Source organism: Phalacrocorax carbo, chromosome 1 (assembly GCF_963921805.1).
Source record: "Phalacrocorax carbo chromosome 1, bPhaCar2.1, whole genome shotgun sequence".
Lineage (NCBI taxonomy): Eukaryota > Metazoa > Chordata > Aves > Suliformes > Phalacrocoracidae > Phalacrocorax > Phalacrocorax carbo.
This window is the reverse complement of record NC_087513.1, coordinates 115,603,070-115,627,497: the sequence shown is the minus strand read 5'-3', so window position 1 is coordinate 115,627,497 and position 24,428 is coordinate 115,603,070. Positions and strand designations below refer to the sequence as shown.

At 40.1% G+C, this 24,428-nt stretch overlaps 1 protein-coding gene across 2 annotated transcripts in view; it reads left to right on the top strand.

The window, feature by feature from the left end:
• Positions 1 to 1,135: 1,135 nt before the first annotated feature.
• The window catches only part of PAXBP1 (PAX3 and PAX7 binding protein 1), a 28,140-nt gene continuing 4,847 nt past the window's right edge, over positions 1,136 to 24,428 (top strand). Inside the window, exons 1-15 of one of the 2 annotated variants that reach the window (XM_064470843.1) lie at positions 1,137 to 1,688; positions 3,232 to 3,360; positions 4,991 to 5,167; positions 6,516 to 6,737; positions 7,362 to 7,465; positions 8,178 to 8,398; positions 9,362 to 9,551; positions 14,280 to 14,403; positions 16,713 to 16,812; positions 17,178 to 17,293; positions 19,586 to 19,785; positions 21,837 to 21,981; positions 22,140 to 22,261; positions 22,996 to 23,072; positions 23,337 to 23,403. In XM_064470843.1, coding sequence (XP_064326913.1) covers positions 1,241 to 1,688; positions 3,232 to 3,360; positions 4,991 to 5,167; positions 6,516 to 6,737; positions 7,362 to 7,465; positions 8,178 to 8,398; positions 9,362 to 9,551; positions 14,280 to 14,403; positions 16,713 to 16,812; positions 17,178 to 17,293; positions 19,586 to 19,785; positions 21,837 to 21,981; positions 22,140 to 22,261; positions 22,996 to 23,072; positions 23,337 to 23,403 — 2,442 coding nt within the window. In that variant the 5' untranslated portion in view covers positions 1,137 to 1,240. Of the gene's footprint in view, positions 1,689 to 3,231; positions 3,361 to 4,990; positions 5,168 to 6,515; positions 6,738 to 7,361; positions 7,466 to 8,177; positions 8,399 to 9,361; positions 9,552 to 14,279; positions 14,404 to 16,712; positions 16,813 to 17,177; positions 17,294 to 19,585; positions 19,786 to 21,836; positions 21,982 to 22,139; positions 22,262 to 22,995; positions 23,073 to 23,336; positions 23,404 to 24,428 lie in introns of both variants that reach the window. The other variant, XM_064470851.1, reaches the window with a different exon arrangement.

Below are 24,428 nucleotides of genomic sequence, written 5' to 3'. Positions count from 1 at the left end.
TCAGATGAACACATTTTACAATGGTTTCATTCTGCACATATCAGGTTCAACCTGTATGTAGTTGCCAGTCTTTTAACCCTGATGCACGATTACTGGACGTGCCAATCAATGCAAACCGAGGCGATTTTTTCACATCAGAAAAAAATGGAGATCCGAGCTGTAAAATTACAGTTTTCCTTCCTATTACTAATTCTGGTGTGACTTTGGGGAGTCAGTACGGACTGAGAACAGCACCAAGGTAATGAAATGCTTTCTACATGTCTTTGCACTTGCTGCACCTCCTGCTAGGCAGGTTCCCAAGGCGGCTGGCAAGGACGGGCCGCAAGGGAGTCTGTCCCTCCTGCTACGGCGGGAAGGCCGGAAGGAGGTCCTTCCAGTCCCCAACAGCTGTACGAGAAGAGCCCGTCTTTAATGAGTCCAGCGATATTTTGGCATCTACCACCAAACTTGCGCTTTTCGTTTTAGGCAACATGGTGGCCACCACGGCTGGCTGGAGCGGCTTCTGAGGATGAAACCGAACCCCATAGGGCCCTGCACATGAAAAATGATGCTATTTCGCCCTAGCGAAGACGACCGCCGCATTATTCCCTGCCCTCCCCGCCCCCAACTCCGAGCCAGAGGCCAGTATTTCCTCAGGGAGGCAGAGGCCGTGCAGCGCTGGAGAGCGAGGCCCGGCCCTGGCCGCTGAGGAGACGAGGACAGGGGCAGTAGGGAGCCCGGGCACCCGCATCCTCCCCAGGCACACGCCGCCGCAGTCCCCAAGCTCGTTGCGGAAATCGGGCCTGGCGGGGCGGGGATAGGCATGGGAAGGCCGAGGATCGGCGCCCCCGACGCCGGGTTGGGGGGACACTGGCCAACCCCCGACCCCCCGCCTCGACCCCTCCCTGCAATGGCGCGCTGCCACGGGGGCTCCCGCCCCTTTCTCCACACAAGATGGTGGCGGCGTCGGCCGCTGGGAAAGGAAAGGGGCGGGCGGCGAGGTGGGCCGCTCTATCCCCGGCTCTCTACGCTCCTCGCCGCGCACGCTCTACCCTCCGTCCCCGCCGGCTCTCTATGGTCGGGCGGCCGTTCGCCGCTGGAGGGCGGGCGGCGATGGGCGGCGGGCGGCAGGGGGCGCTGTGGCCGCCGGCGCGGCGGTTATCATGCTCTGGGAGCCGGGCCTGGGCCGCGGCGTGGGGTGGCGGCGGGAGCGGGTAGCGGTGCTGGAGCGGAGCGGTGCGGGGGTCCGGTGCTCGGCGGGATGTTCCGCAAGGCGCGGAGGGTGAACGTGCGGAAGCGGAACGACTCGGAGGAGGAGGACGAGGAGCGAGACGAGGAGCCGCCTCAGGAGCCAGTGGCCGGGGCGGCGGGGGAAGGGCCCGGCGAGGCCTCCATGGCGCTGGCGGCGGGCGCCGGGCTCCTGCCGCTGCCCGCCGGCTGCGTGCCCCTCGCCCTGCCCGGTAGCCCCGCGGCCTTCGCCTGCGCCGCGGGCTACGGCGCGGCTCTAGGCTTGGGGCTGGGCTTGGTGGGAGGCGACAGGCCAGGCCTGGGGCCTCTGCCGGCCCCCGCCTTCCTGCCCCCGCCGCCGCCGCCGCAGCAGCAGGGCAACGGGCTGCCGGGGTCCGGGCGCCCCAAGGAGAAGAAGCGGCCGCGGGAGAACAAAGAGGTGCCGCGGGCCAGCCTGCTCAGCTTCCAGGACGAGGAGGAGGGTGAGGCGGCGGGCTGCCCGGCCTTTGGCCTCCGCCTGCTGGGGCGGGAGGGGACCCGGAGCTGGGGGGCTTGCAGCGGGCCTCCCACCGTCGTCTGCGCACCCCCCAGCCCCCCACCGCGAGAGAGCCGGGGGCCTTGTGTTGTGTATTTTTAATGGCGGTCGGGCCGCCCCGTGTGACATGGGGGTGATGAGGGGTCGCCTAAGAGGGGGTTTGAATCGCCCCGCCGGTTTGAGTAAGGTCTAACGGGGTAGATCGCCCCTGCTTCTGTACTGCGGGCCTGGCCGACTGTTGCACCCACGCGTGTTGCGCTCGCCGCAGCTGGGTGGGTTGCTGGTCAGGGCGCGGGCTTTAGCCTGAGCTGGGTCTGTGAGGCAGCGGGTGCTAGGCCCAGCGGCTGCGCAGCCCCCCTGCCTCCCCCCAGCACCAGCAGCGCTGGTTGAGGAGCATCTTTCCAGCGGCTTTGTGTCCAGTTCGTTCTGGCGTTCGCAGGTCACGTTGGGCTGCCCGTTGTCCGAGCAAGCTGCGTATGAAGCCGTGGGTGTTTTGTTGCAGAGTTAGTTCATCCAGCTGTCTGCCAGGTTCATTAGATTAACCATCACAAATAGTAGAAGTGGTTGAGCAGTTTCTGGACCTCGGCTTTTGGAAAAATAGCATAGTTGTGTTTGTACAGTGCCTCAGCTAATAATTCTGCTGGATTCCAGCAGGTACTGTGCTTATGAATTGGTCCATTCACACTCAGAGAATCTGATTATGGACAACAGTTATTACATATTAAAAATTACCAAAAAACAATCAAAACCCACTCAAACTCCAGAGTTGTTTGCATCTGAGAGGTTCAGGGTGAATCAAAATGAGGAGCTTATTTTTGTGATAGCTTTTGTCAGCAGGAGAGTTAGTATGCATTTTGAATTTTCTTAGAAGGAATTCTCCTGTAATCGCTGGAATTTGGATTCTAAGACTTAGTGATTTGAAATCTCGATAGAAATACTGGACATGTGGAATTACAGCATAGACTTAAATCTAAGCACTTTTGGATTTCCTACATTAAACTTTAATTATTTGGGTTTTTTCTGTGCTGTTTAGTTCTTGAACTTTTTGCATGCCTTTTGGTAGGTGGTAGTGCTGCAGGCATTCAAACTGGTAGTACAACCAAAACCAGCCATTCCCGTACTCATTAGCTGTGCGTATGTGTTGCTGTGAAAAGACTGTTGACCCAAAAAAAGATTACAACAGTCAGATTGTGTGTGTACCCTTTCGTGGAACTTCTGCCTTGCTTTTCTCTGACTGTGCTGTGAGTGGGATGAATACACTTGAAAATGACTACAAAAAGGCCCAGTAGATGTGAAAAAGGCCCAGTAGATGTGAGTCCACATGCAAGGATATGGGACTGGTTTTGTTGCAACTGTGCAAATGTAAAGTCACATTAAATTATGTTGTTAGTGGCATTTATTAAGTTCTAAGTACAAAATTAAGCCATTTAATAGGTAAGTATACTTCTTTGTAGGTCTAACGTAATGTTTTCCAACTTCTTTTTTTAAAGAAACTGAAGAAGTTTTTAAAGTGAAGAAATCAAGTTACAGCAAAAAGATTGTAAAACAATTGAAGAAAGAATACAAAGAAGATCTCGAAAAATCAAAAGTTAGAACAGAGGTCAATTCTCCAACAGACGGTAAGTGCAAAACTGACTAACTTTTGTAATGGGAAAGATGAAGTATTGTAAATACAAATTACTTGTTTTCAAGGTGAATTCTTAGTCTTTTTAGAAGATTTAGCATTTGGAAGTGAAGTAAAGCATGCATTAAATATGTTCATTTGAAACTTACAAACGCTGTTCTGAAGCTAGTAGAGTTCTTTGATTCTTATGGGGAAATTAATGTAGAAGGATGAAATTTCTCAGCTACATGTACTGTTGTCAGTAGACCTCAGTAGTTTCTGTTTCAGCTATGTTTGTCAGATGAGTTTCTTCCTACAGAATTAGGAAGGAATTAAATTAGTTTAGAACTAACTGTGTCTGGAGCTTATCTGACAGGATGTGTCCTCGTAATGCATCATCTTGAAAAGAAAGATTTTTGGGGTGAGCAGAGTGATGTTCTCTGTTATTAAGTAAATTACTCAACAGCTGCTTGTTTCAGGACTTGGACCTTAGAGTAGACTTGATGATTAAGATGACAGGATGAAAGTGTTGGAGCAGAAGGATCTTCTAACAATGTACGGTCCTCCAGAGCTTGGGGAATAGGGCCTGGGATGTCAATTTCATTGCACTTCTGCTGTTGGTTTTTGGGAAGCATATTGATTCTTTTTCCAGCTAGGTTTTTCTGTAGAGTAATAACCTATAACACTATGAGCACAAGCTGACAGGCTTATGATCTAAATATTGCAATATTTAAATATGCTGAAGCCGAACATGGTCCCATGCAGAAAATTGCCCTTTTTAAAGTCAATTAAATTAGTCTTCTAAAAAGGCTTTTCTGCATTTAAAAACCCCACAGATTCTTTCTTATTAGAATCTCTAAGTTGCTTATGCAGGGGTATGGGGCATAAGCAAAACCAGGAATTATCATTTCTGTGGCTAATGTTCAGGTGAACTGTGGAAACCTGGATGTGAATTCTTGCTTCTGCCACAAAGATCCTTAAAAAAATTGCATTTTGCACATGGCTAGTGTGTGCTTATTTTCTCTTTATCTGTTTTGCAGTCTCTGTAGTTGGTTTGGTTATAATGCAAAGACCTCGTAGCTGCTACTGAGTCAGTAGTCTGGATTCTCTAAAAAAATGCTGAAGTCTGCAAACTCAGATATGTGCGACTTGGATTGGATAGCTGGATTTAACATGTTTTTTACGTAATATTTATACCTGCTGCCTGTATCTGTATGTTACCTAGCTAATGTAGGGTAATGTTGCACGCAGCCCAAGAGGAAAATGAAACGGCTCTTTGGAAATGAGTGTGTTCTTGTGGAAAGACTTGCTGTAACACAAACAGTGCTTTCTAAATACATGTGTAAGAGGCTGTGTGAAGGCTGCACGTCTGATCTTAATTATTGAGTTCCCTCATGTTTTTTTAATACTTGGCAATATGTAGAATGTTTAGAGGTGGTTGGGGTGTCTGCTTTGTCAAATTTTATTTTGAGGGGATGTCAGTGACTTAATCACAGCTAGGAAGGCATGTTTTACTAGATCTCAGACAACAAAATTATCATTTAACTTTTTTATTTGATTTTTACTTTTGGTGGTTAGACCTTAAAAAAATACTTCCAGGTGGTCTTTATAAAAAGAGTAAAACATGGGCTTTGTTGTCTCACCAGTCGAACCACCACTAGAAAAGACAGGACAGATTAAGGATATAGGTCAAGAAGATGGGACTGCAAACAGTGAGCATGGTGAAGAAGAAATGGAAGTTGAAAGCGAGAAGGAAGAAGAAAAACCAAAAGCTGGTGGGGCTTTTTCAAGTGCTCTGTCATCACTGAATGTTCTCCGCCCAGGTTGGTTATTGTAATGTGTCTGATATGTTAACAAATGCTTTAGCCAGCGTTTACAGCAGACTGATGTGTTTGAGAGATGAGGAAATACTTTCCAGCATTATATCCAGTATCTGAGAATTCAGGAAACTGCTACTTCCCAAAGCTGTTCAATTTTACAAGCCTTATGAGAGAAAATGTTTTACTGTAGAATGCTTCATCTTGATCTCAGAGCAGGAATTTGTCTCTCAAATTCCTTGACAAAACTGTTAAGAAAATCTAGATTTGGAATAGGTGACTTGAAACGGATTTTAACTGCTTTCAATTAAAATTCTTTCTTTAGTTCAGATGTCTCAGTTACAGGTCTGCAAGATATCTCAAATGTTTTCCTATCTCGTTTTGCCTAATGATGTTCTAGTCAGGCCCTGCGGCCAAAGAAATCAGTCTGAGAAAGTATTTTTGAAACTAGTTTACAAATTGTTAGCTAAATCATGGTAGCCTGCTCCCCAAATAGAAGGTTGATGTCCTGGGTCCACAGTCTTGGCCATATTTAAATGGAAAAAGAACTTCCTAGTTGACTCCCAAATAATTTTTACTTTTAGGGATAATCGCAAAGTGGTGCGATATGTACGTTGTTGCATCTCTAAAGATATTGCTGGCTTGACTAGAGTATCTCATGTCAAGCATAAAGAGAATCTGAAATTTAACCTTTTGTGCGTGCCTAATCAAAGGTGTGGTAAAAATTATTCACGTTTCAAAAAATTTATTTTTGGAGACTGTTCTTTATGACTTATGTAAGTTGCATTAATTTTGTGCTAGAGGTTTTAGATTTTTTTAATTAGGTCAGCTTTTCTTGTTTCCCTTTGATTGTATAGTCTTTTCATATTAGATTTGTCTGGTTTAGTGTCCTCTTAATCTCTGAGCTGCCATCATATTTTGAAATGGCCAGTGTTTTTTGTTCCCCCGAAATAAGAAGAGTTGGGAGCAATATCAGGATGGGAAGTGACAGAGTCAAGAATCTTGTTTCCTTCATCCCTTTACAATAGTCAGCTCCTGTCAAGGGCTTCCTGTTCTTTAGGAATATTTCCCATAGGAACACCAAGCTCCTGCTTTTACGGCACATGAGCTGCTGGAAGCAGAGCCAGGCTTTTTGGGAAAGATGCCAGCCTTGAGGGTTTCTGGTCAGAAAGTTTGCATGTGCAGCTTGTGAGTTGCTTGCAAATGTTTCTGTGAGTATGGATTTTTTTTTTTCCCCTCTCATTTTTTTCTGTTTGCAAAGATGATGTGGTAGGGTGGCAAAGATGAGTAATAAGAAGTCGTAATACCTGTTTCGTTGCAGTGGTTGTTTAACGGTGCAAACGTCTGTCTCTAGGAGAAATTCCAGATGCTGCTTTTATTCATGCCGCTAGGAAAAAGCGTCAAATGGCTCGTGAACTCGGAGACTTTACTCCCGTTGACAGTGAACCAGGTAAAGGCCGCCTTGTTCGAGAAGATGAAAATGATGCCAGTGATGATGAAGATGATGACGAGAAGAGGAGGATAGTTTTTACAGTGAAGGAAAAATCCCAAAGGCAAAAGATTGCTGAGGAAATAGGTAAAACCTTTTTAGAAGGACAACTGATAAAGATTTTCACTGTTTTCACTGCAAGTGCTCCCATTTGACATTTTTTAAACAGCGCGTTTTTTTCAAACAGGCATGAATCTGGAGTTGTATTCCATTTCTAAGGAGAAGTACTGCATAAAGGAATCTCTACAAAATTTTGAGCACAAACTATGTTCCTGTGCTTAGAAGCATGGAACTCTACTGAGTCTGGTAGAAACTTATGCTAAGGATCAGTTAGTATTGTTTCCGTATTTTGGTTTTTAGGAAGTATATAGTTGTGAAAAGAAAAACACTAGTTCTTCCATATAGCATTCTTCTTGCTGACAAGCGGATGAAATAACTTTTTTGGAAAAAGGGAATTAGTAAGATATATAGGATTTGAACGTTAGAGGGTTTTACTGGCAGTTAATTGCAAATTCACCCGTTGGGTTTCTTTAAGTGGAACTTTGATGATAATAATTTATAGGCTAGCATCCTTAATTCCTTGTGAAGAGGAAAGGAGGATGCACTGAGATGTTCGTGCAGAAGCATGGTCTCTCAGGTTTTTGAACTCATGGCCCTTACTATGAATACATTATCTTCTCCTTGTTATCTGTCTGTTTCACTCGTATTAAGGTATTGAGGGAAGCGATGATGAAGCACTGGTGGCAGGGGAGCAAGATGAAGAACTCAGTAGGTGGGAGCAAGAACAGATACGGAAAGGAATCAACATACCTCAGGCATGTATTTAGTTGTGAACTCTTTGGTTTGTTTCTGCATATATGGGGTAAATCCGTTACAAACTTGGGTAGTTTAGAGAAGGCTGTTTGTGGTGCTGTTAATCAGCATTTATTTGCAGCCTAAAACACAGCTAGAATAATGCCACCTAGAAGAGATCTCTCCTTGTTTATCACTGGGTTTGCAGAGTCTGTAAACAGTGTGTTTCTCTGTTCTTTCTGTATCTTGTGTTGCAGCATAGAGTTGGAATTTGCAGCAGGTTGTATCATACGTTGTCTGTGCATTCATAGTGAATTTGTCACTCAGTTGAAGATGATAGGGATTTTTTTTAAAAAAAAATTAGCAAAATTGCAGCCAAACACTGACTTGAAGAACCTACGTCATTCTATTAAATAGTCTTAGCAAAATCTAGTATAGTCCTAAACACTTGGTTATTATAGGAGTTACAGGCTGGTTAAAATTGTCCTTTAGTAACTTGTTACAAGTATAAATATTTATTATTGTAATGATACTAAGAGTTTGTCCATTTAATAAGGTGTTTATGAGGGAATTTTTCTTCCACCCTAGGTGATGAAAGTTCTACACTTGATAATTACATTTTGTAAATGTGCCCACCTACATTTTTCATTTTATAACATTTGAGATGTGAAAGAAAATAAGTTTCTCCCTTCTTTAAAGTCTAATGTAGTACAACTGCATTTCTTCTGTTATTAGGTTCAACCAAGTCAGCCTGCTGAAGTGAATAATCTGTACTACCAGAACACTTACCAGACACTGTCTTATGGTTCGTCGTATGGCATTCCATACACTTATGCTGCGTATGGATCATCAGAAACCAAGTCTCAAAAAACAGATAATACAGTTCCTTTCAAAACTCCCAGTAATGAGATGACTCCTGTTACTATTGATTTGGTAAAGAAACAGCTTAAAGACAGGTAGGACAGACCATCTTTTTAGACTTAAAGACCTGTCCCCTAGCTTTCTGTTCCTCAGGCGTCTTTTAGTCTCGGTGAGCAAACACAGAGTTTCATCGCTGGAAAAGTACTGACTGGCACATCCATTAAAAAAAATAAAAAGGCAAACAAAAAAAAAAGCTCAAAGTGAAGATGACGTTGGCACTTTGTTCGAAAATCTCCTTGGATTGCTTCCCTGGAAGTGAAGCTTTAAATATGAGGCCATTGATCTTGTTGAAGACAGGTCTGAGTTGCATCTTCTGGACACTGCACAGTCTTATAGTCAAGAATTGAAAGGCCAGTGAGGTGTTTAGCTTGTCACGTTGCATTCTTTTAAACTGTGAATCAGATTTTTCCCCTTCAGTAGCTAAAGAATTTAGATTTTAGTGTATACAGGGTTGTTTGGTTTTTTTGGTTTAAACACTGTAATCTGCTTGTCAGGTACGCAAAAGGTCCTACTGAATGAACAACCCAATTGCAGTGAGAAATCATTTGTAATGAACCGCTTGCACTTTACATGTCTTCAAAATTGGTTTGTATGCCCCTTGTAGTGTTACAGCCTTTGACAGTGAATCAAGTTAGTAGAGGAATAACACTGCTTTGTATAAGCTATAGTTCTCCCTGCCCTTCCCCACCCCAAAACCTTTCCCTCCCTGTTCTACTTCAGGGCCAGCTTTGTGCTATGCTAAGCGCTATCAACTCCTGTAAAAATTTGTGGGAGTGGGCAGTGCAATGCACTCAGCATAGTCTAGCAAATTAATTTAAACCACCAGCCTTGCTATTTATGTAGGCAGGGAAGAAAGGGACAAATGAAAGTTAGAGAATATGTCTTTGCAGTATTTCCCATATATAGACTTGGTACTTGCACTGTCTGTTTAATATCTCAATGGTCTGAAATATACAGAGTTTTGGATGTAAATTTGCTATTTATCCATTGCCCTTCAGGTTGGACTCTATGAAAGAATTGCACAAAGCTAATCGGCAGCAATATGAGAAACATCAGCAAAGCCGAGAGGACTCTACCAAGGCAATTGAAAGATTAGAAGGGTCTTCTGGGGGTATTGGTGAACAGTATAAGTTTTTGCAAGAAATGCGAGGGTATGTCCAAGACTTGCTTGAGTGTTTCAGTGAAAAGGTAAGGATGCAAAAACATTCATCTTTTTTCACAAAAAAAAAAAAAAAAGTAGGGACTCTTAATACATGCCAAACACCACATCTCCCTCTGTTTTTGAAAAAAGTCCCCTGAGAACATATTCTTCCAAAGGTTTGGTTATTCAAGGGTTGAAAAGATAACTTTTCATCATGCTAAGTTGGTTATCAGACACCTCTTTCACAGTGTTAGAGATCACTGACTTCAGATTGCCTAAAACCACTTTGAGATTGTGTGTCTTTAGGATTTTGTAGATATTCTCGCATTTCAACTTTACTCAGATGCTGCTTTTTACTTGCGTTGGATATGAGGTTAACAAAAATAAGGGCTGAATTACAACATTGCTAGTTTCTGGAATGCTTTATGAACACAGTAACGAAGACTTGTATTTTGTGTGTTGTTATAAACTTCCTCCTGCCAGGCAGTTTCACATACTTGGTATTGCTTTAGAGTCTGAAGGAGAAAAGTTTTAAAACTAGTGAGCTGTCTTAAGACACCCAAACTTAAAAATATGCTTCTTTCATCTAGTGTGATACTTTTGTATATGTCTAATTTGGAAACTTAGTCTTTCTTTCTTATGTTATTCATTATGCTTTAATTACTTACTTTGCTGTAAATATAAGAGGAGCTCCTGAATATATATGTATTTTTCATATATATATATATTAGACATACGCAGGAGCTGTAAAATTGTTAGCAGTACATAGGCTATTTCTTTGTTGTCTTCTGACTTGCATACAATGATATATTCTTAATACATTAGCTGTCAGAATTACTTGAGTAGTTGAAGCTACTGCTTACCTAGCTTGTTAGGTGTGGGAGAGGAATATAAACGCATTCCGGTTGCTAATTGGTTAGTTATTAATTGTCCAGCATTAGTGGTATTGGGAGAGTCCCATCTTCAGCCCTGTAAGTCAAAGAATAGCTATGTTGTGAACAAACCCAGGAAGCGTGGACCAGTTAATTCACCCAACTAATTCATCAGTTACAATAGATACTGTTCACTGAAGAAGCAGTGTTCCTGAGTCTGTATTGGCATTAGCTGTTGAGGGGTAGTAAAGGTACTTTCCTTTGGGGCTCTGTCAGTGCTGGTTGCCCATATGCCTAAATTCCCACTTAAAGATAACTTTGTATATTCTTTCTCTGAGATAAACTTGTATTTCGGAAGACAAGTTAAATGCCTGTATCTGTTCAGCATTTCCTTTCTAAAGACCTCTTGTTAAATTTGTTTTGTGATAACTAAGCATGATAGCCCATGCTGTCTTGTTCAAATATTTGCTTTAAACAAATTGTTTTAGAATGCATCATTCTGAGTATAAGCCAAGTCTTTTAGTCTCCCAGATTTTGTGTAAACCAGGTAATAGTGTAACAATCTCAGTTTAGTTTGTAGGAAGTTTATCGATCCATCTAGTTAAACTAGTAAATAAAAATAAATCAATTCCAGCTGCTATACAGCAAATTAACTGATGATAATTTAATAAACAGGCTTGTTAAAGTTGCTTTCTTAAAATATACCTTTGCTTTCCTGGTAGTTGGTCTTCTAAGGATTCTACACTTGAACACCTTCCCACCTTCCCCATACCCCATCTGCAATGCCAGTACATTGAACTTCTAAGGTGTGATTTTTGTCATCTCATGCTTCTTAGGGGCATTCATAGAGTTTTGCTGTTTTCAGTTGGAGGCTGCTGCAGTACCTGTATGGACAATGAGTTGCAAAATTAGGAGGTGACGTGGTCAGTTTAACAGGAGCGTTTCATTTATTATGATATCAGTGTCCTATATATTCCTCAGTTCTTTGGCCAGATAATCTGTTTTGGAATTCAGTGCTTTCAGCATGACAAAAGTACTATCAGATTAAATTCAGGACACCACAAGGTTTTCTAAAAAGGAGGTGGGGGGAGGGGACAAAATAAAGTAATAAAATCAGTATCAGTTTTTATATAAATGAAATAATGAAATGCAGCAGGATAGTAAATTCTTATCTTTTGAATGTAGAAATAAATTACCTTCAGCACTTTTGTAGAACCTGACTACTTCATATTTAAAGCGTGTGTGTTTATAATATATAATGTATGTGGTTGGCCTGATTATAATATACATAAGCATATAAAATGTGTATCCCTGTGTGTAATAAAAATACTGTGTGTGTATATATATACACACATACATATATGAGCACATATCCTAAATACGTACAAAGCTAGGTCCCTCCCTGTCCTCTCAAATATGATGCTTTGATGCTTTCTCTATTTTGTTAGGACTAGTCATGGTGATTAGCCAAATTCACATTGGTACTGGTCTGAATGAGAAAGTGGTCTGCTGAAGAAGCAGCAATGGGTTCACAGTACACTTGTCCACTCCTAAAGAGTCCGTTCCCCTAGAGTTCTCTTGTATGTCTATTGACGTAGTTCCGGAGAACAAAAAACATCATCATAAATTAGACTTTCTTCCCCCTACCATCTTATTTCTGCACCTATTCACCATGCTTAACCCTTTGCGACCCCTAATCAAGCAAAACCATTTTGTTTGTATTGTTTTGAAGAGATTTTGAATGTTAGAAAGACTTTGCTTATTGGTAAGGTGCAGCGGAGAGCATAAGGAGGCAGCTATTATGCGAATTTTAGAAATAAGCAATGGGAATGTCAAATCCTCTGATGTTTGGGGGTTTTTTTCCCCCAAAAAAATGATAAAGCCAGTGGAGCAGAAGATGCTTGCTTGACTTCCTTCACAAGTAATTACTGTCAAAATTATGCTTTCCGAGAAGGCTAGAAAGTGGTAATGGTGTCTTTACATTTTGAGTGTAGGAATATGCAAGGGATACAGAAAGATTAAACTGTTCCAAGCATATCTTTGACAGCACAGTTAGATGAACTGTTATGTTACTTGCAAAAGCAAATTATCAAAACACACTGTGTGTGTCAGAGCGGGAGACTTTAAGTTAAAATTATGTGTGTCATCTAAATGTTCAGGGAGCTTTCCACTTTTCCTCTTATACTGTTTCCAGTGAAATAAGAAAAAAAAAAAAAAACACGAGACACTGAATTAAGGGTATTGACTAAACAAAACACAGTGAATGAGGGCTGTAACTTCATAGTAGTTGGTGACATTGTCAGTCACTCATCAACCACAGTGTTGATTATAGAAGAATAGTGGCTTCTAAGTCCCTTGTGTTTTGAATGGGAAATATTTTGAGTGGATTCATATATCTGAATATATAGCTGGGGCATCCTGAGGCAACTATAGAAAGAACCTCCAGGGATGCTTTGAAAAATTCTCATTTAACTTTTCAATTTTAGAATTCCTATTATATGCTTAAGAAAAGAAGCTATATTTTCTATGGTAAACTTTAGTAAAACTAGTATTTAATTATTATTTCTGTTTTCAAAATTGTCTTAAATTCCAAATATACATTTTCAGTGCTGGGATATTTCCTCTTCCTGTTTCTCTCTACTCTCTTTTCTCCAAAAGAAAGATGTACATATTTTGAGTTGGTGCAGAGTTGCTTTCATTTTAATCCCCGTAGCCCAGTTTATACCACAGAGAGCTAATACTCCTTTCCTTTTAGTATTTCCTCTGGTGTGTGTGTCATTCTTAGATAGCTGAAATGGCCCTGTAGCTATAATCTTATGTTTTACTGGAGGAGGTTCTTTAATAGCTGCTGAGTCACATTCTAAATTACATCAGGAAACAATTTCTGATTCTTTTGTTCTGAAAAAAACTTAATCCTGGATGGTAGGCAGCAAGGAAATATTTGAGCTAAAAAGCTGGAAGACTGTGGACTAAGCATATGTCTCGGAGGTAAGGAGGACATGGCTTAAGTGCTCCTAGCAAAAGAACTTGCCTTTCCAAATTAAGATTGTGAAAAGTACTGGTTTGCATTTGAATACTTATAATAATCTAATTTTAACTTGTCCCAGAAAACGAATTTTGGCAAAAGTGAGCAGGGGATCTTTTTAATGCCAGGAAATCTGTAGTTGTTCATCTATTTTTGATATAGTTACTACTGAAATTTAGTCCACTTAAAAAAAAGTGGCAGGTCTGACCCAGCTTAAGTCTGTATCATGCAAAGGTTATACTTAATTCATAACTCTCAAGAATTGTACAATTTTAATGATAGGCTAGAGGAACGCTTTACTGATTTGAATTACCTGTTGGCGTAACACCCTTGTGCAGTGTTTTATTGCATTTCAGTAATAATACTTCAGCATATACTAATAAAAGTTACAACAAAACAATACCTGCTGGCTTCAGGAGGTTAGACTCATGCTTGGTTTTTTCACTGTATAGAGTCAGGTATTTTCTCATTAAAGTATATAATACCACTACATTCTTGTTTAAAGATAGAGAGGAAACAATGAGGTCTGAGAATTGTAAGCACTGTAACACGATATGTAATGCACTTGGTAGAGAAAATGAGTACCTGAAATAACCATTCTAGAGAGTGTGAAATGTTATCTTACTGTGTAGGCTCATTCCATCAACAGAAGTTACTTTCAGAGTGCTATTGTTATGGTTGAAAGCTGTCAACGTTGTTAAATGCATGCATTTTCTTCATGTTGAAATGTTTGCTGGTCCAAATGACACAAATGGGTAAAAAGAAACAGTTTGTCTGCTAGAAATACAGTGCCAGCATTATGCTTCGGAATAGTATGGTACCCCAGAAGCTAAGCACCTGAAGAATTCGATATTACGTAGTGTGTTGTATTTTTACAGGTGCCTCTGATTAACGAACTTGAATCCGCAATGCACCAGCTGTACAAACAGCGAGCTTCCCGCCTTGTCCAAAGACGACAAGATGATATTAAAGATGAATCTTCGGAGTTTTCAAGCCATTCAAGTCAGTCCATCTTGAAGGTTTTTATTATTCATTAAACAACCTTGTTTACTTAGCATGGCTTAATTTAAATGTAAATGTTTAAAGTGTGACTGCCTTAAAGTTTATCCTTGCTCTTGAGACAGGTAGAAACAAGTTTAAATAAGTTCTCTAATGTGTTTTGTTTTAAACACAAAGCCACTCTAACTCTGACTTCATCTGTCCTTTCTGTTGCTCTTAACTATATTTTCTCTTTACTAGCACTGAAAATGAATGCATGGTGGCAGTGGTAGCATGTGACTCCTGATCCTCCTCTTATGTCAGGACTTTTTTTTTTTAAAAAAACCTCCTTGAATCTGTAAATTTCCTGTAACATCTACAGTTAACTCTGTACAGAAAGCCATGAAGCACTGGGCTAACGTTGACCTCTATCTAATGGTCTGTTTTGTAGGCAGCATAAGTATTTCATTTCAGACACTTAACTGGTAAAGCTAAAGCTAAAGAACTGGAAGAGACTGGTGCCATCGTTAAAAATCAGACTAATACAGAGTGACCCTATAAGAAATACAGCTTAAAATTAGCCAGTTAAAATACCTGTTTACTGTGAGTGTGTGGATGGGGGATTCTCGTTGAGTTTTCTTGTGGTCGTTACTCTTCAGTATGTAAAGCTCCACAAGAGTATAAATGTGAACTTGGATGGAAATATGCGCTCCTTGGAGGAGGTTTTATTCAGCATATTAAATGATGGGTAAAATATATCAACAGTAGTTGTATTTTTGCTTTGGAGAGCTTCCCATTTTTAAAAATGGCTTGCTTGTCTGTCCTATTGCTGACCTAAAATCCTATAATAAAAGCCATTTCCTATTCTGCCACAGTGTGTCCATAGATGGCATTTTGTTAATATTGTTAGAACTTACTGAGGGTGATAAAGCATTAGGGCATCAGAGTTGGTCATCCCTTTATGGAGTGGTTAGCATACATATTCCCTTCAGGACTTTATTTGGAGTCCCAGGCAACACATGTAGACCTTGCAGTTTTACTGTGAAAATGCTGTTGTGAGAACTAGAAACCTAATGTACTAGGAACATATTTCCTAAAAGAAGCTTAAGATGGATTATTTTAGACTTGAATTTAATGGCGGGGTGGGAGTAGTTGTCATTGTCAAGGCTGGGTTTTAAAGAGAGATCTTGGTGTCTTGGAGTCTTGAAAATTAATTTAACTGTGTCAAGAAATAGTTCAGATCTGTCCCTCAAATTATCACAGGAAACTAGGAATTGATGCCAGCCTTTGATTTGACATGTGTTGCGGACATAGACAATCTGCTTTTCTTCATACATTGTCAGAACGCTAAAGGGCTAGAAGTGAATTTAAGTTTGTCTGCCAAGTTTTGCTTTACTTCTGTGTAAAGACAAGTTGCTCAGCTTCAAGTAACATTTTAAAGAATTGGGCAAATGATGGCTTCATCTGTATGTTAAGGCTCTTAGTAGTTCTGGTATAGAATTGGAATACTGACATAGATCATCATTAATATTTTCAATGATGGATTTATGAATAGATTTAGTTAGAACATGTACATTTACTCCTGAAATTTGGGTAGGCTTTTGTTAAAATTTTGACGTTTATATTTTAGCGGGTGGACTTGAGAACTGGCTAACATTCAGTCCACTTTTAAAAATTTACCTGAAAAGGATGAACTGGAAACACCCTTGGGTCTGCCTCCTGGTTGCTGATCAGCTTCACTGGTTAGCTGTGTTGTTTTCTGTTATCAGGAACATCTATAATGAATTGCAGCTTAAAAAGAGGAGGGAAGATGATTGATTTTTTTTTTTTTCCTGTAGATTTTGATGTGTTCTAAACTTCAGGCAATCAAAAGCACATAAACTTAGAAAACACTGACTACAACCTGAAATATCATATAATCCTGCTCTGGTCACTCCTCTCTGCCTTTCTTCTTGTTCGTTTTCTTTTCAAAAGATACATGGTGAATGTGTTCATATAAGGAGCAGTTTTTGCTTTAGAACATTCAACATAAGCAATTTCTGTTAAAACCGTTGACTTCTGTAAGGTTGGGCACTGTTGTGAGAGGGACAAGAGTGAAGTATAGTGAAAACTTGTTCACATTTAAGTGGAGATTTTTCCGAACTCCACTAGTTCCTCTTTTAACCTCTGTGCTTGCGGATGCAGGCTTCTGGGTGCATCTTTTTGAAAACTTCAACTTTCTACTTCAAATTACACTTAGTTTGAAGTAGGTAAAAGGCTCTTATGAAACTGCCTACAACACATTTATATGATTGTAGGTAAGCATTTTAATTTTCATCAATGTAATTTTACAGATAAAGCACTGATGGCACCAAATCTTGAATCTTTTGGACGAGACAGAGTGATCTATCAAGAACAAGTAAAGCGTCGGACTGCAGAGAGAGAGGCTAGAAGGTAGAGTACTGAGATTTCTTGTCTATTAGGAGTCTTTGCCTGCTTGTAGAGAATACAGTTGTCCTGTGTGACATAGTAATGTAAGTAAAAAAAACCAAGGCACCGTTACATGATACGGATTTAAAATCAATAAAAGAATGCATAGAAAACCTATTCTGTAGCTCTATGGTCTCTGCTGGTTTCTCTTCCTTCCACTGTTTGAGGCAGCAATGTAATGGAATGTTTGAGGTGGTGACATAGTGAAAATTTTGGGTTGGGTTTTTTTTCCCAAGCTGTATTTTCTTGCATTAAAAGTTTAGGTGGGTCTGTTCATTGTATGGGGGGAAAAAAGTAATAGTTATGTTTATACTGCTGATCCTTTGCAGAGCTCGTCGTAGACAAGCAAGAGAACAAACTGGGAAGATGGCAGATCACCTTGAAGGCCTTTCCAGTGATGATGAGGAAACTTCAACAGATATTACAAACTTCAACATGGAGCGAGGTTAGAAGAGCTACTGAAGCTCTATGTAACAAAATACAGAAAGTTTGGCAGGAAAAAAAATACCCAAATGCAGCCCTGTTAGTACATTTCACCATATATCGGTGAAAGATTAGGAACTGTTCCTTGCTGGATCACCAATGTGACCAAAGCAGTCTCTTTCGCCAACCTGTGGTGCAGATTGCAGCTAACCAAATACCCCATCCTTATTGAGATTCTTTTTATTTAATTCAACCGTTCTTTTGCTGGCAAGCAGTAAGCTTTTGTACCTTCAGTGGATACTACGTCTTCCTTCTAATTTGTAATGTGGTTCATCATTCTTCAAATACCTGTTAGTTTTACATGTGAAATTCTGAAAACCTCAGTCCTTTAGAAAACTTTTTGCTTGGTAGAAAGTATTTTCTGGAGTTCTGTGTAAGCATCTAGAAATGCAACAACAAAACGTTTGCGGACTCTTGGTACAACCTGGCAAACTTTGCAGATGACAGAAAACAATGTTGAATGCAAACATTTCAGAAAGATCTGTGGTACTGAATTGACTTTAAATTCATCTGCAGTTTTATGGTTATTTGCTCAAAGTAACTGTTGTTATGCATTTATACATAACCCTAATTATGCAATAAATGGTAATTAATAAAGCATTAGCTTAATTTACAAGAAAAACTGCAAGAAACCTGAGATTAGGGGAAGTATGAATAGTTTGATGGAACAGTCATCTCTACCGCAGCAGTTAGAAGGCAAACAGTTGCAGTGATCACCGTGAAACCAGTAGTGAAGAAAGTAGATCACCGTAGTAATCCTGTTACCTTCTCTTTTGAACACGAGTACAATTATCATTCTCTCTGATTAAAGAGAATTTAATCAGATTAGAAGAAATGTGGAGACGGGGAAGAGAAAGGATCACATATATAGAATTGCTGATGTTGGGATTAAACAGTTTCGGACCCTTCAGCTAGGAGAACGATGTTGACTTCTCACAGCATTAGACCTATGGGGCATGAAATTAAATTACAAGATAGTCACTTTCCACAGAGTGTGTAATAAAAAAATGCAAGAGTCATTGCTGTAGGTGGTTGTGAAGACCCAAGTATGAACAGATTAAAAAAGCAATCAGATCAGCAATCAGCAGTTGGATCCTTCAGAAGTCCAGTTTCCACACCTTTAGTTGCTGTCTGGTGTACCAACATTTTGGATGCAGGGAGGGCGCTTTGATAAACAGAGCAACTGTTTAGGGTTGTTAGGTGCTATAATTAACTTTGCGAAGTTAAATGATCTAGATTAAAAATGCAGGGTGGCTGAATTACTCTTTGTAACTTGGCACTTCGATGTGTACAAAAGCCTTTCGTAGGAGTTTCATCACTTTCTGAGTAAGCATGGTATTTCTAAAGCTTTTTATCATTCATTGTTCTCATATTAGTCCAGAATCAGCAGTGAGCTATATGGGACAGAGGGATGCACTTTGGACCTGCTAACTTTATTTGTAGCATCTCTTCTTGATACCAGTGTGAAAAGCGTGTTTATATGACATGATTTCATGTTCCCTCAGCCCTGTCTTTACCTGCTGTGTGTACAAGTTATGTTTGTTGTGTATGGGTTACTACTCTAATCAAACATTTAAAACTGTGGAGGCAGCAAAGATGACTGCTTAAAATGAAACTAATCCTGGGAAGTAGAAAAGATGAAGGAAAAGTAATATATAGATAAAGAGATTTGGACTGCATACAATACTGGTACTGTAAATGCAATAAAAAAAAGTAAGGAAGATGCTGAGGATTGTAATGGTTGCCAGTGCTAACGGCCATGTTATGCTCAGCAGTTTGGCACGGTGTCTGCCAGGACCCGCTCTGTCTGAAATGCCAGTTCAGTTGGCTTATCTGAGATGCCCTCCTGTACTTGCAGTTGGATAAGCAAAGTTGTAGAACAATGTGGGTTGGAAGGGACCTGGAGATCAGCTGTTCCCAACTCCCATGCAGAGCAAGGCCAGCTTTGAAGTTAGATCCTCATTAAATATAGCCCAATACATCACCAGTCCAATGTGAGGTGACTGAAAATCATTGTATGAAATGTTTAAAGACAGACCTGTGATAAAACAATATATCAGAGAGTACTCGTGCTCATGTTTTTATTGCTTTGTTCATCTGAGGCAGAAGTATCAGAACTTCTAAAGATAATGGTTTTCTCATTTTTGTTTTTTTAATAGGAGATGGCTTATGCCAGTGAGCATCAAAATCCATTTTGAAAGCAGTATTAGAGAGAATAGGTGATTAACTTACTACTCTTTTTCTCCCCCACCAGATCGTATATTGAAAGAATCCAGCAAAGTTTTTGAAGATGTTTTGGAAAGCTTTTACTCAATTGATTGTATTAAGTCACAGTTTGAAGCTTGGCGCTCAAAGTACTTTGCTTCTTATAAGGATGCTTATATTGGTCTCTGTTTACCAAAGCTGTTTAACCCTTTAATCAGACTTCAGCTGCTTATCTGGACTCCTTTGGAGGTAAGGTCCTCTGCAAGCAACATCTGTGTAAGCTTCTATGTAGTGGTTCTTTCACACTTCCGCAGAGCAAAGTAAATTGCACCTTTGTGTGCTTCTCGTAAATGTGTGTTCTAGGCATGAAGTTTAAAATGGGCACCTCGCCTAGGGTGAAGCTTTTCTGGGCTGATGCCCTGTGCATTCCCAGCAGGCCAGAGTTTAATTCAGCACATGCCAGTACCTTCTCAACGAGTGGTGTACACCAAAAAGGCAAACAACTTCTTAAAGAATACATTTAGGTTTTTAAATACTTAAGAGAAAATTGTGATTCTAGAGATGTTATTTCTTCAGAAGTGGAACTAAGATGACTGCGCTTATGTTGACTTACAACCTTATGTCTCTATGTTATACATCTATCTTTCTCTCACCTACACCTTCATACCCTGTAGAACTCTGGCTGGCAATTTCCAGGCCTTCCTCATAGTACGCTTTGCCCAGTCGTTTGGTGGGGAACGTGGGAAAAGCAGGACAGCATTGTTGCTGCCCAGTATCCCTGGCACATATTCATTGTCCAGCCTGCATATGTGTGCTGACATGAGCAGCCATCAGGACAAACAGTTCAGGTAGCTTTTGACTCCCGCTCTGTTCTTCCTACCAGTGACAGCTCTTGTACAGTTTTCCTCCTGCAGCTGGGTACCAGTAGGAAGTTAGTTTTTTCTGCCGTGTTGGCTTTTACTGGGGAATGGGAGTGGATCAAGGCACAGAGTTAGTGCAATTGCATAAGCTTGGTTGGGGTTTGGTTTTTTGTTTCTTCGGTGATTTTGGGGTGTGTTTGTTGTTTTTGTTTGTTTTGTTTTTTAAGGAAACTAGGCTAATAAGGCAGATTGTCATCTTCCATTTCAAAACTTAGCTCATCTACAGCACCATCTGCTAATGTGTCAGCCTATTTCACAAATGACTGAATCTCTCCTTTTTTCAGAAGTGTGGTTTTTTTTCTTAACTACTAAGAGAATATTTGTAGAAGGGGATCTTCTGTCGCCTCTGCTCTGACTGCAGAGGAAGGAAGCAAGAGTCATCTTTAGAGAGCATTCAGAGCACTTAATTTGAATAAACAAGGGAAAAAAATCTATGAAAGGTGTCCTGATTAAATTTAAAACTGTGTGTGTACATACTCCGTTTCCCCATGCTATTTCTATGTGAGTTCCCAGTCTGACAAAACAAAGCTCTAGTTAGTTGGAAACATGGTACGGAATTCTCAAATCTAATTGTTTTCGCTACTCTGTGTTACTGGTCCTGTTCAGCATTTTGTTAAGTTAGAAAAGTTACAAGGCATTCATAAAAAGAGGTTTTTAATCCAGAAAGCAGTTTTGTAATGCAGCCCAAATGAACTATACTTCTCGCTTTTACCCTAACCTGTGGGCTTTTATTTGGCTCGGGTGTAATTAGAAGTTAGAATCTGTAGGGCAACAGCTACCAAAAAAAGCAGTCTTACTTCCACCATTTTCACTGTCCTTACATTTAGTCATTGTGTGGTTGTAGAGTGAATTGGTTCATTTGGCTGATTTATGGAAAATTGTCCTTGCTCCCCATCCTCTCTGAGGTTTTGGTTGTGTTGGGTTGACCATAGATACTAATCTGACCTATGATGTTATGATTAGTAGTGTCCAGGCAAAGAGGCAGGACTTCTTTGCTTCTCAGGAATCAGGCTTGCCTGTGTTTCTGAAGGAATTTGTATCGCTGCTTCAGAAGTAGGGGAGCCAATGCGGGTGAAGTAATTTGCCTGTCCTTGTGCCAGACTAAGAGACAGTTGTCTTGTGGCACTCTGTCTTTTGGGATTTTTTTTTTATTATTTCCAGTGCAGGTGAGTATCTGACATGTAGACAGAAAGGAGATTTTTTGAGTCATTGCACTCAACTGCTGCTCCCCCTCCCTGCTTAGCACACTTGGTAGACTGTTTTAAAGTAGTTTTGTAGTGTTTTGTGAGTGTATCATACCTGCATATATGTTACTTTTTTAATGTGTTGACTTTAAATCTCTTAGAAATCTAATATAAATTCTTTTTTTTTTTTTATTAGGGCAAGTGTCGAGATTTTGAGACTATGTTGTGGTTTGAGTCACTGCTGTTTTATGGCTGTGAAGAACAGGAGCAAGTGAAAGATGATGCTGATATTTCACTGTTGCCTACCATTGTAGAAAGAGTTGTTCTTCCTAAATTAACAGGTATAGTCTTAGAAAGAAAATGGGGGGAAAGGGGGGTGTGTGGAAGCTGATGCTTGTTTGTGCTTTCAGATTTCACTGTTTTGTAAATTATTAACTGACTGTCTTAGTACCTGTATTTGAGCATTTGCAAAGTGGAGTAATTCTTTAATCTCTTACAGTGATTTCTGAAAATATATGGGATCCTTTTTCTACAACACAAACATCTAGAATGGTAGCAATTGTACAGAAACTAATAGATGGATATCCCTCAGTGGTGAATGCAGAAAACAAAAATACAGAAGTAAGTTGTTTTGTTAAATATCTTGCATAAGTTAAGGAGTTTTAGTATTTTTAATACATGATACTGGAGACACAGCATGCTTAGTGAGGAGCAAGAAGGAGAATTTTGCAATTATGTGATGCTCTGCAGCCTAGTTATGGAGAGTCAAGTATGGTGATAAATTAGGAGGAGAACTTGGTGAAGTGTCCCCTAAAGAGATGCTAAAGAGGTACCAAATGTACTAAGACTTGCTGGTGTGCAGTTTTGCTTTAAGGGTCAGCTACAAATAGTCAGGCATTTATTTTTCAGATCTTTGTTACCTTTTCAACTGTGTTGCCTTGAAATGTGATTGTTTTACTTAACTTTTATGAATACAAGAACCAATATCGCTAGTCCAGGATGCCATAGCTGATGCAATGTATGCACTGCCTTTAGAATAATGGGAGATACGGCAAAGTGTGCATGTATGGGGAAGTTAGCAGAAGATTAAAAATGACAAAAGCCCTGAAGCTAATTGTGTAGCCAAGCTTAACCATAAAGTAATTCCATTGCCTTCAGTTTTTATTGAAAGCCTCAAAATTCAGCTCTGTTAATTGTTGTAGGCTTCTCTAAGACATTATTTCTATGTGTGCTTAAGTACGTATGCCTTCTACAGTTAGTGTCACAAATGTTCTTTTTTGCTTTGAAAATGAATTTCTGAGTAGTTAATTACTAAGCAGTGCTTTGGACGCTTAAAAAAAATTTATCTATTTCAGATGCTTTTAAAGGCATTGTTGCTAAGAATGAGGAGAACACTAGATGATGATGTATTCATGCCCTTATATCCAAAAAAGTAAGTTTGCTTTCAACCATGGTGTTAGACCTTTATTAGCAAGTTGGTGTCTTCTGCTTCATAGTTAACAGGGTTTTTTTCCCAGTATGGTTCACTGGCTGGAGACAGGAGATCTTTCGTTATCGTCCTGTGAGGATTTAGCAAAGACAAGCAGGATGGAAGGGAATAGTTATAGAAATGAACTGTGTGTGGGAAGGAGGAAGCCAGCAAACTCCAGACAGAGGTGGTCTTGGTTGCTCATTAAAGAAATCTCTTACTTTCCAGCATCTTAGAAAACAAGAACTCTGGTCCATATTTGTTTTTCCAACGTCAATTTTGGTCCTCTGTTAAGGTAAGTCAGTAAATACATCTGGTAAATCTTTGGTCTAGACAGTGTAGCAATAAAATCTTCTTCAAATTCATGGAAAATGGTATATGGAAATTGCTTTAACTTCATTTGAAAGAACTCTAAATTAGGATTCTTAACCTTTGATAATGCACTGTGCCCTCTTCAAAAGATTGCCAAGTGAAACCACCATCATTTTAACTTGTACGTTGTGGGTTTATTTAGCATACTCAATCCAGTTTTTTTAATGCCATTGTGCTTGTCAGAATAAAAGAGGCTGCTTTTATTTCACCTATGTGGGAATGAGAGAGCTTACTTTGTGTTTTTTATATATATGTGTGTATATATATATATATATACACACACACATAGTGAGAATCTTAGTGAAAACAAGTTGGCCCCTTTAGGAAATCTCACTGCTATTTGTGAAGTATAAGAGCATTTGTAATCTCAGTTTAATTTAAATGATAGCGTGTGAAAGAAGTCCATATGTGGAATGTGCAATATAGAGTTTGCAAAGGTGTGTAAGAAGCTATGACAGTTGTAGTTTATTTCGGAAATAAAAGGCTGTGAGGAAGATTAACTCCCAACTAAACAGGAAAGTAAAAGTATGGGACCAGTGTTGACTGAACTGCTGATCCCCGTGATCACACAAGCAGAACACTTATCTGGAATTTTCTATTTAAATTGCAGCAATGAGGGAGACTGTATTCTGAACAGGTTTGCAATCGCTTCATTTACTTAAAATATTTGGCACTGAATTCTTTCACTTTGAAATAAAAGGAAACTTCTTAAATGCTGTCTAGAGAAAAAATGCACACAGCTCACTTATTAAAATACTGTAGTTGAAAGTGAAACAGATCACTTATTTAGGGCTTGCGTCTCTTAAGAGTGAAATTGCCCGCTTCTGGCAATGTCTGTTGGAGCCTGGGCAGTTTAGAAGTATACATGCTGTTGCCACTGGGGTTTTTTGGTGGTTTGGTTTTTGGTTGCTTTTTTTTAGGGAAGCATTAAAAACACAGCGCTCTTGC